Consider the following 12,090-nt stretch of genomic DNA (forward strand, 5'->3'; position numbering starts at 1 on the left):
GCCTTTGGCGGCGAAAAAAAACCAAACTTCGCTGCCTTTGGCGGCGAAAAAAAAAACTTGCCCCGACCTCAACTTCCTCCACACCCCCTTGAAGTCTAATGGTGCGTCCCTTACGAAAATTGAAGTGTTGAATAGCATGAATAGTAGTGAGTCCGTGACAATTACGAATTACGCATGTTTAATTTTTGTGTAACAACCGAACACTGACAGACATGATAGAATGTCTTGCCTTGACGAATACACTGCAAAACAGCAAAAGAACACATTGCAAGCATAGACCCAGCTAGTCCAGGTCTAGCGTTAATATTATTAATTAATTTCTTTTTTCTTCGTTTTTCTTCATTAGTCCAGCCGAGCGGCGGCTGGACTTTTGTTCTTTCATTTCATTCATTCATTGAATAATTTAATAATAATAATGGTTGATGAAAACAATTACAAATAGAAAACTTTCTCGGCTCTGAATCATGAATTTGCAAACGGAAGTTCTCGAAATATCACGAATAAGGAAAGATATTGGTCACAAATTGGTAAGACATGCTAGATAATCTCTTACAAGTCATAATAAGTTGATTTCTTTAACCCCAATACAGTTGCACATTCACTGACTGACCTTTGAAAGTTTGGGTACAAAAACTCATACTCTGAAACTTGAGATCAAATTTTGCACTATGAATGTTTAATTGAGGTTATTGAACTATGCCATAATTGGGATGAGGCCATTGTGGTCCATAGTGAATGGATGGTACTGACTTTGAAACACAAGAGAGCAATGTTTCGAAAGTATCATTCTGAGCATCTGAGATAGGCTATATAGGACTATATTTTGGAAGCGCTTCTTCGGAATTAAAAAAAAAGCATTTTTGGATCAACGAACTATATTACATAGATCCAGTATTAATGATCCATGATTATAATCATGATATTGCCTATACTATTTCGAAACCATTGATTCGGTGTATAAAATGGCCGGCATTTTCGGACAAACAAAAACAAAATATATTCTGGGAGGAAAATACGCACCTGTGACAAGATGTTAGTAAAATCTGAAGGTTGGTTATGGTTTTACACAATGTTCATTATTCTATATTAATCACAATAATACATTCTATTAATACACCAGGCTATATCACATAATCAGATTTACAGACGACATACGTCATGAAAAGTTTACAACTTTAACCCAGTTGTGGGAGCACCCTCCTGGGGTAAGCCGTAAAATTATGTTATATCAACACTTTACCCAGGATGTCAAGGTCAAACGTCATATTATGAATGAACTTGATTAGTTCATGCATGTTATCCCTGGAGATGCGGATATAATATTGCGTGTCCTCGGATAAGGTCATGTAAACAGGGTGAGTGAGTTGATCGATGATCCAAATGTTTCAAGATGGTCGGGGTTCTGCGTTCCGTCAAGGTTGCGTCAATTTAACTATTTTTAATATCGAAACAACTGAAATAACCCTGTGAACTAAATAAAGTGATAATTAAAATGCCACTATATTTTGTAAATATTTTCATAAACCATGAGACGAGAAAAAAATGAAAATCAGACAACGCTGCTATAAAAAAAATTAGTCTGCGCTCTTTTTCATACTATTAAAGAAATTAAACGAAGGTTTAGTTTAGGGACCATTTTGTATGGGAATTTTAAAGTGGAATTCGAAATGTTTTGGGGCCGGGTCTTGAGCCCGGGTTTTGAGGGGAAATCTAAACATTTTATTTGAACCATGCATACATGATGAGGGGGTGGGTGTTCAGTTTTAAATTCAATGGAGAAAATTGGGAAAAACAATTTGGAATCCGAACATTTTGAGGGGACGAGAGGGAGGGGGGGGGGGGGATTGTGTGTGAATTGTTTCTTCCAAACTACCATCCCCCGGCGTAAATATCAAACGGTCCCTTATCATGATTGAATGTTAAATCAAGCATGGATAAACAGAACTATAAAACTATTACGAACTGTTGAATTTAACACGTATAATGCGATTCACCTTATAGGCCTATACACGTGTTTTCTAAATACCAATTTTAATCCGTAAAATCGCTCCATAAGTTTACTCATGCAAACCAAATACAATGTAATAGGAATTTATAATTTGCTTTATTCAGTCTACCAAGTACCATAAATGAATAGGATTCTTTTCTCGTTTTTTTTTCTTAATTCTGGCTGAATTGAAATCAAACACAGTGACAAACGAGACAATAAATAAAATAAAATATAGAAGACATTATTTCACATACCCTCTTGTCCACGCGTCAACGTTGCACTATAAATCCATAACAAGCAATATAAGAGAAGGATATTCCATCGTCTAAATTTCATCATGTCAACAGGGCGTGCCATCGTTCTCATTATTCACCACCACGTTTGGCAAGTAATCCAATCAAACAGTTAGATCTAATCAAGATATTTGGTGCTGCTTCCTAAAATCCGGCGCGAAATCTAAAGAAGGTACCAAGCACAAAATTTATAACAAATATTCCATTTTTCCACACATACACGTATACTGGTTTCAAAATATTAATGTTGAGACTGTACTGCTCCAATATAATCTCAAATCGAAGTTTGGTCACAAGATCATGTGAAGAAACTACTTTTCTCCTTAGCTTGTTTATAGTTTTCCACCTCCAACTCGGAAGGGATGCGCGTAGCATCAATGCAACAACAATAACACTTAATGATACAATAAGTTGTGTAACTTAAAACGTTTTCAGTCACTCCTATCCTTGACTGAAGTTGATTTTAAGAATCACGTAAGTGGAAAACATACAATGTGTTTTAAATCTGCCTCCAGGCTAGTTTTATGAAGGCAAAAGCTTTAAGTTGAAATCAAAAGAACCGAGTTTGTTGATTCAAAATATCTTGAGATACACAACAGAACACACAATAAAGGTATAAACTAGAAGAAGATGCTTGTATCCACACAGTAACAAAAGTGGTCAACACCACCATGCATCATCCTCCGACAGTCTGCCATATAAAAAAAGTCCCATCATCATGCTTAACCCAATTCATGTCTCTACTTCATTTGCCATCCCAGCCGAAGGGTAACAACATACAATAGCCCGAATTGTTGACTCTTCCATTACCATTCATGGCCACAAAGGTAATTCCTTTCACACATTATCACGCAGTGTGTTTGTATGATATTAAACATAACACACTGTAACAGTACACATCAGCGAAGTTGTTACACTGCCGCAGATCCTTTCGGCTTACGTTTATAATGCCGATTACTTCAGTTGAAATAAGCTTTTAAAGTAAGTTACGGTATCCAGAGGCTATTTTAAAAAATACAGAAGAAGTGATGAGTATTACTATTATCCCTGGTATTATCCTATAATTTGGTTAGTAAAATCTGCAACATAAATCCAGTGAGTGTGACCACATACGAGACATAAACAGTGAATCCATACATTCATCAAATACTAATTTTGTGAAGATAGCTTAGTAGAAAAATACAATGCTTTCCAGTATTCAATGATGTTGTTGATGGAGCATACGATGATGCCAAAATGATGCAGCTTAAAATACAAATTGTTTACATCGGCAAGTGGTCCTCTCCACGGTCCACCCCAGTCAAAGGATAATCCTCAATCAGTTTTTGGTCACCATAAATACGGTAATACAAAATTGTTAATATTTCACATTACTTTATACAACCATGTAGTAGCATATTTCCAAATCACATCAGGAGACTGTTATGATATACACACGTGTGTTGTGTGTGACAACTTCAAGTTTATGCTGCCAACTTGGCAAGCTCCGTCTGTCCGGTCCTCACTGCTTCAGAGCAAATTCACAAGTGAAGTGATTTTTGTAAACGGCGAAGTTTGAATGCAGTTGAGCACGATCGAGATAGAGGTCGCTCTTCTACTCCAATCGCCACATTGTTGCAATGCAAGCATTTTACAAGTAATACTCCCGGGTAATACTTGGCATTTTCACATGTTAGAGGCGCACCATTTGACTTCCAGGTTGTGGGTGGGGAAAGGGGGGAGCTTGAAGTTTTGAAAAAAAAGACAAAACAATTACCCCACGAGCAAAAAATTATAAAAAACTCCCTCTATCACTAAAAAACCGGGAAAAAACAACTTCCACTAAGACTGTTAATACAATAAATATACATGAAACATGAAAATAAATAAATCCTGGCATTATATGTAGTGAAAAAAAATCGCCCAACCCCAACTTCCAGTCAGCCCCCCCTTAAGTCAAATGATGCGTCACCTTATTCAATGTAGGCCTATTATCATAACATTAAACGTTTTGGACATCATTCGCAAAAGGTTGCCAGAAAACGTTTAAATGTCGGTTATAAAGGGCATATAAAGGGTACCAAGTGTTTTCGTAGCATTCAAAAACCCAAATGACGCGCCTTTCACTGAAAATGCACCCAGCCAAAATCGAGTGTACCCCGAACCGCGTGTCACATTCCCGTAAACCTTAACAAGCACCCAGAGAGAACCCTTCGATCCGGGGTTGTATAGCTTCCACGATGCAGATTTTCGTCCGAAGTGTTCAAGAGGAAACCTGGTCAGAGGCGGATTTAAGGGGAGGGGGGGGGGGGCGTCCCCTTTAAATCCGCCCCAACAGAATGCGTCCGATGTGTTCAAATTCTGTTACATAAAAATGAACACCGAACGCGTTCTGGAGGTGTTCAGATTTTGGAACCAACACTGGGTATTCTTAGAGGTGATATTCCTCCGCTCGTACAGGGTGCCCCACCCCACCCCCCCAAAAAACTGAAAAACAAACCAAAAACAAAACAAAACAGAACCCTCAACCCTCATTGCGCCCTCTTTTACATTTCTTAAAGAGGGCATAACTTCAAAAATTGTGAGCCGATTGAAATAATTGTTTTGGTTTATTAAAGCTAAGGATTTAAGGTTTCTGTACATACCAAAATACATTTGGTCGAACTTTTCAGAAATAGGAGAAAAAGAGGGCGCAATGAGGGTTCTGTTTTTATTGGGACACCCTGTATAATTATTAATTGTTGTATTATATTTATTAGTATTAAGAGTAACCAAATAATTATGTTAGGGAAATCAAATTTTATAATATAACTTGAAACTGATGATTCATTCAATAAATTATTACTGTTATGTTAAAATTCGAAATTCCTCATTATTTCTGCAAAGTGTCACCATTTTAAAGAGCAATTATTTGCACATGCCTAATTGTTAGATTGACTTTAAAGGTGCGTGACCAGATCGAAAACTTCATGTCTCCATCGTTTTACATCATCAAAAACTGAGGCGTGCATCTGAAAAATGTTCGTATTTTTCTCATTACCCCACTATAAATGATTTTACGCACTCTAAGAAATAAAGGTTCAAAAAGGTTCTAAAGCTGTCCTCTCAGGGGAACCCTTGGAGGTTCTCTAAACCAAAAATGGTTCCAAAACCATCTAAAATGACCCCAAAAATGCATGTGATGTAGAGCCGTTTTTGGTTCATTAGAGAACCTTTAAGGGCTCTCCAATATTAAAGAACCTTTTTTGAGAGGTTCAAGATGGAGGATTCTCCTGAGAGAACCTTTATTTCTTAGAGTGCGCCCGAGATACTGAGGAATCGCTTAAATGGATTTTGAACAAAAATGTAGCAATTCCCACCAGGGCGTCAGTAGAGCCAACCTTTTAGTGTGAGGGAGCAAAGACAAATTTTTGTTCCCATTTGTCATTATTGTTTGTCCCATTTTTAGCCCTGTTAGTCACCAATGACATGTCTCTCTTTGCGGTCCCCATTTTACCGCTGAAAATGTAACCCCGGCTCCCCCTGGCTACACAAATTCTACGGAGCATTGTTATACCAAAAATATCAAGAAGTAATATCAAAACCGCTGGAGTGGAGCAATATAACATGATTTTTGAAACAGGTTGTTAATGGTTGGCCTCAATGTAAGATTAGAACGCAATATGAAAATATCAGACCAGTGAGACCACGCACCTTTAATATGTTTAATGAGATGGAGAATGAACACATCTGTGACCACTAATTTGTATTTTTGTTTAAATTTTAATGCTGATTGCGCGAGCTGTTACCAGATTTCACACCGTACTTCGCATGCAAAGTTCATAAAAATTATAATTCATTGTTATACAAATATGGAAAAAATGGTATGTTGCACTCCTGTTATCATATTGTCCATCAGTTATTTTATAAGCTGAAAAAAATGTGCGATGTTTTTATATATTCAATCGGAAAGATGTCTTTGAAACGAGATTAGCCATTGTTTCACATCGAATATGTTGTATTTTAGTTTTACACGTGTCTGTAATTGTGTTATTTTGTTTTTTACTACATCAGCTTTTGTCAGGAACACGTCGACATCGAATTTTTACATTTGGAAGACATTGAAAGTCAGTACATTTGGAATATTTACATCTATCTATCGAGTGCACAAAATCGAACAAATTTATGTCATGTCATGCTGTTAAAGTATTACTTTGAAATTGGACATTTACCCACTGGCACTGGACGCAAGTAATTTTAATTCACATCGTGTTTGACATTCTGGTTTATCGGATGGAATTGGAATATCTGAACATTTGATTATCTATGAAAATTGAACTTTTTTGTAAAGGAAATCGTATAACGAAAGAAAAATGATGGACTGTTCGAAATATATGCTTTACACTTTTGTTATGACAGCATTGTATCTGCAAATTACAGCTGCTGCTAGAGCTGAGAAGCGAAAGGAAGCTGGGCTTGCAGCACAACCATTAAAAGTCGGCGACGAAGCGTCATTACATGATCTAAAGATGTCGCAATATATGGAGCCAAGACAAGGAAGTACTTTTATTTTTGAGATCAAGGAAAGGGATCGACAATGCTTTCATGAGGACTTCCACGTGTCTCACAGTTTCATCTTAGAATACAAAGTCCTCGCTGGCGGTTCCCTCGATATTGACGTATTTGTAATTGGACCCGGAGGTGAAGATATCTACACCGGTAGACGTAAAAAACAAGATGCAATTGTCTTCCCGACGACGCCTGCTCGAAATTTCAGCTTCTGTTTTAGCAACAGATTTTCTACAATGTCCAAGAAGAAAGTATATTTCTCGCTCCAAGCCAAATCTCAAGCAACGTTATCAGCTAAACTTGGCATCAGGAAACCTACGGTACTGACAGCTTTAGAAGCCACGCAGGAAGAAATTTACGAATATCTTTTGGAGGTTATAGAAAGTCAGAAGGAATATCGATTGAGTGAAGCTGTGGACAGTAATTATGCCCGAAATCTCAACGAGAAAGTGGGATGGTTAGCCACCATGTGTACTATAGCTATGGTTTTGACTGGAATAGGACAAACTGTAGTTTTGAAATACTTCTTTACTCAGTATGGGAGTAGTCCTCGAAAGATATGAAGCCAATAATTATTACACACTGTAAATAAAAATGTGACGTTTTTAAACACTTATTTAAACACTTCAATATATTTACTTTGTAACACTTTTTAAACCCAGGTTATCATGGTTATGAACTAATGATAGATAAAATGGGGTTTAGTTTATGTGTATATTACCCTAATCCTAACCCTAAGCCTAATCCTAATCATAACCCTAATCATAATCCTAACCCTTATCCTAATCCTAATCCTAACCTTAACCCTTATCCTAATTTCGTATAAAATTACATGAAGGAGTAACCATGGGTACCATGATACTTACTTTGATACAATTATCGTTAAGCGTTTAGGAGTGGTTTGTGTTTAATTTAGAGTTTAACTTTGTTGATTTATTGTGGGGCTCTGCGTACTACCTATTTTAAGCAATGGTAAACACTTATAGTGTTTAAAAAGTGTTTAATACAAAGAATATTTATTGAAGCTTAAACAGAAAATTGTTGACCTACCCGCAATGTGTGATAAAATAGTAAAGTAGACTGTCTCTCAAATGAATATTTTAGAATAAGAGCATTACAAATAAGCCTAGGCCTTTATGTTTTGCCAATTTTGTATTCCTGGAAACCAATATGCCAACGTCATATTGACTGGTACCGCCTGAACATTAACTAACTCTTAACTAAATATGTTTTCCGCCCTCTGTATATCTCAGTTAGACCCCTGAGGCCTACATGTTCTTTATCAGCTAAACTTTAGAAGCAACACAGAAAGAGATTTTTTAAATTTTTTGAATATCTTTTGGACGTTACAGAAAGACACTGACAGCTTTAGAAGCCACGCAGGAAGAAATTTACGAATATCTTTTGGAGGTTATAGAAAGTCAGAAGGAATATCGTTTGAGTGAGGCTGTGGACAGTAACTATGCCCGAAATCTCAGCGAGAAAGTGGGATGGTTAGCCACCATGTGTACTATAGCTATGGTTATGACTGGAATAGGACAAACTGTGGCTTTGAAATACTTCTTTACTCAGTATATGGGAGCAGTCCTCGAAAGATATGAAGCCAATGATTATTACACACTGTAAATAAAATTATGACGCTTTTAAACACATATTTAAACACTTCAATATATTTACTTTATAACTTTTTTAAACCCCAGGTTATGAACTAATGATATAGGCCTATAATAGTTCATTCACACGCTGTTTAGTTAATTTTTTATGTGTATTATTTGTAATACTAAATAATTTGATGTGTTTATCGTTAGTGTTTAGGAGTGTTTATGTGTTTAATTCAGCGTTTAACTTTGTTAATCTATTGTGAGGCTCTATACTGATATGATGCATATCTTAAGCCGTGGAATACACTTGCAGTGTCTAAAAAGTGTTACAAAATATATGTAAGCCTGTCTGCAATGTGTGAGAAAATAGTATTGCAGTCTCTCAACGGATTGGAGTGTGATTTGACAATTTTGTATTCGTGTAAACCAATGCCAACGTCAAGATATATTGACCGGTACCACCTGAACAGGTATTAACTAAAACTAACTCTGTATTCCGCCCTCTTTGCTTAGTAGAACGCTTAATAAACCGACCCCGGGAAACCGACATGCTACCCTCTAGCTATCTTCCTGTTCTTTATCGGCTAAACTTTTTGACGATTGGAAGAAATTTACGAATATCTTTTGGAAATCACAGAAAGTCAGAGAAATATCGTCTACGTGAGGCTGTGGAGAGTACCCCCGGGGCACTTCAATATGAAATATAGGCCTAGGTGCAGGGCTGCATGGCACTTTCGCACTAAGGGGGATTCGGTGAGAGCAAAATGTAAAAAATATGGGGTCATTAGGTGCACTGTAAAACTCGGTGACGTGTGATGCGTTTAGAAACTAAATATGTGACATATGACGTGTTTAGAAACTGAACACAGTGTTTAGCTGGGAAACCAGTAAGTGTTTAACTGGTAAACACATAAAATAAAGATAGATATGCTAAACATAGTGTTTAAAATAGGTGACGCGTTTAGAAACTAAACATGTGACATGTGACCGAGAATGTGACGTGTTTGGAAACTGATCACAGTGTTTAGCTGGAAAACTAGCTGTATTTAGCTAGGCGGTCAGGCTGTTTATAGCTAAAAGACGTGTTTCTTCATCACCGGGAAAAATCTACCATGAAATTACATCTTTCAGAGAGTAGTTGTTCCAGTTGTCATGGTTGTAGCTCATAGGTGAATAACTACTTTGCTAGTGAATGCTACTAGGTGAATTGCTGCTAAGGTAACTGTAAATAAACATGTTCTGCATGGCAAGAATTTTCATCAATATGCAACCTTGTCTTGATAGCCTGGGCTATGAATTTTTCATTTGTCTAAGGCAAGGAAGCTACCATCAACTTATGACTATTATTCATCTACCCTATAGTCCCCCGGTGCTGAAATCTAAAATGGCAGTTGGCATTAATAATGGTGTCTTTTTTGCTTTAACTTTTGTTCAAATATCTGCTAGTTGTGATAATGTTTTAACAGCAAACTTTGAGTCATAAACCCTCAATTTGTTCACAAAATCAGTTTTGTCAGATTATACTTTTCATTTTCAAAATTTTCTCTCACTTTGTGATAATGTAATTTGAATAATCAAATACTGGAACTTACATTTTTTGCAACTTGCTACGTTGCGTCTGAAACCATCAGATTGTAGCAAGTTGCAAGTTGCAAAAAATGTAAGTTCCAATATTTGATTTAATTCAAAACCTTGAGATTTTAACGACTGGATGACTGAGAATATTCACTATTTAATTTGAATAATATTTTTAAAAATTAACAGGTTTAATATAACTGATTTAGCTTATTTCATTTACCCTACAAAATGAGAAAATTTGGGGTCACCTGGCTTAAAGTTGATTTTGTGAATTAAGTATTGCATTTTTGAAATTGTGACTATTCTGATATTTTCATGAGCATGTTTGTGGATATCTAATTATGCATGTTAGCATATTTATGTCAGATAAATTGTAAGGACGGTGACATATATAGTGTTCCTTATTTAATGACATTCATATTTGTAACATTTTTTGATCAGAATTTGGGAAATTTTTCAATCTTGCCACCCCCCGGAAGGTCAAGTCTGGTTACGCCCCTGGCTGGGAAACGGATTTGAAATATTTCTTCTGCCAGTATGGGGGTAGTCCTCGAAAGGTCAAGCCAACAGTTATTACACACTGTAAATAAAAAAATATGAAGCTTGAACCGGCGCTTTTAAACACTTATTGAACACCCCGTTGTCACATTTTAGATCGCTTCGTAGCCTGTACTTCGTAGCCATCAAAAGGTATTTTGGGGATTCACTTCGTATAGCGTCGATCAGGTACCTGTTTTGCCCGGCGTACCTGTTTTGCATGCCCGGCGCAGTGTGTTTCTGCGCAGCACAGCTCGCCAGCGATGATCAGGTTAGGGTTAGTGTTAGGGTTAGGATTAGAATTAGGTTTAGGATTAGGATTAGGGTTAGGGTTAGGATTAGCATTAGCATTATGATTAGGGTTAGGGTTAGGATTAGGGTTAGGGTTAGGATTAGGATTTGTATTAGGATTAGGGTTAGGATTATGGTTAGGGTTAGGGTTATTCATTGGTAATATACTAGTAATAGATGGCTTTCTAGCACAACCACTTGTAGCATAGTGTGTAGTCTCTCGACTATGGATCGATAGGTTACTGGTTCGAACCCCGGTCGATCCTTGGTAGAATTTTAAATCTAACTTGTTTCGTTTCTTTTCATTAAGGGCTGGGGTATGAACGTTTGGACAGTATTTATTTTGGGACATCAGAGCACATCAGACATATCGAATTACATTCTGAATACGAAGAATGTCATTCTGATATCAAATAATTTTGATTTTTGAAATTCGCAATTTAATAATACATTTTATGGCAAATCATTAAAATTGATATTTTTGATATTTAACAGTACTTGAAGAAAACTTTATAAATCTGATGATTTATACTTAAAGTGTATGTAGGTGGGATGGAAAGCCGACGATCAATTGAAAATGTTGACCTTTCGTATTGAAGATATGGATTTTTTTTTCCCAAAACACCAACAAAAATTAGGTCTTTTTGGGAAAAAAATCCATATCTTCAATATGAAAGGTCAAAATGTTCAATTGACCGTCGGCTTTTCCTCCCTGCTACATACACTTTAAGAATATATCATTAGATTTATATGATTTACTTCGAGGACTGTTATATATCAAAAATTTGAAAAATATCAAATTTTTATGATTTGTCATAAAATTTGAATTATATTGTGATTTTAAAAAAATGAAAAATATAAGATATCAGAAAGACATGCCTCGTAATCAGAATGCAATTCGATAGGTCCGAGGTGCTCTCATGTCCCACAAAAATACTGTCGAAACGCAATAAACGCTCATTTTAGATCCCTTAAGTAAGAGGAAATAATAGTAGCCTAAGTAACTCCAACGCAACGCAACGGAAATTTATAACGGGGAATTAATGGGGGGTGATTGTATGGACTACCCCCCTGGCAGAATATTGGGGCCGGGGATTTATCCCCCATCCCCCGGGGCGGGATCTATTATACGCCTATGTCAGAATAATGGAATTGTCGACATTCCGGAATTTTGACAATTCCGGGATTCTGACGCAGCCTGTCAAAAACTTCAAAATCTATTACGTATTTTAACGAATATCTACTGTGGTATAGCCTATGTGTAGAAACATAA

The 12,090-nt window shown here is 36.5% G+C and overlaps 2 protein-coding genes across 2 annotated transcripts in view; one reads left to right on the forward strand and one right to left on the reverse strand.

Annotated features, from left to right (window-relative positions):
* The window catches only part of LOC140143963 (von Willebrand factor D and EGF domain-containing protein-like), a 190,723-nt gene extending 186,812 nt beyond the window's left edge, over positions 1 to 3,911 (reverse strand). The window contains 1 exon segment of the mRNA XM_072165796.1: positions 2,245 to 3,911. Within this exon segment, the coding sequence (XP_072021897.1) occupies positions 2,245 to 2,356 (112 nt within the window). The 5' untranslated portion in view covers positions 2,357 to 3,911.
* Positions 3,912 to 6,305: 2,394 nt separating this feature from the next.
* On the forward strand, positions 6,306 to 9,092 carry LOC140143955 (transmembrane emp24 domain-containing protein 3-like). Its single transcript, XM_072165787.1, has 2 exons — positions 6,306 to 8,155; positions 8,221 to 9,092. The coding sequence occupies exon 1, from the start codon at positions 6,615 to 6,617 to the stop codon at positions 7,371 to 7,373; it is 759 nt and encodes a 252-aa protein (XP_072021888.1). The 5' UTR covers positions 6,306 to 6,614; the 3' UTR covers positions 7,374 to 8,155; positions 8,221 to 9,092.
* The last annotated feature ends 2,998 nt before the right edge of the window (positions 9,093 to 12,090 follow it).

The sequence above is a fragment of the Amphiura filiformis genome, unplaced genomic scaffold (genome assembly GCF_039555335.1).
Source record: "Amphiura filiformis unplaced genomic scaffold, Afil_fr2py scaffold_34, whole genome shotgun sequence".
In the NCBI taxonomy this organism is placed as follows: Eukaryota; Metazoa; Echinodermata; class Ophiuroidea; order Amphilepidida; family Amphiuridae; genus Amphiura; species Amphiura filiformis.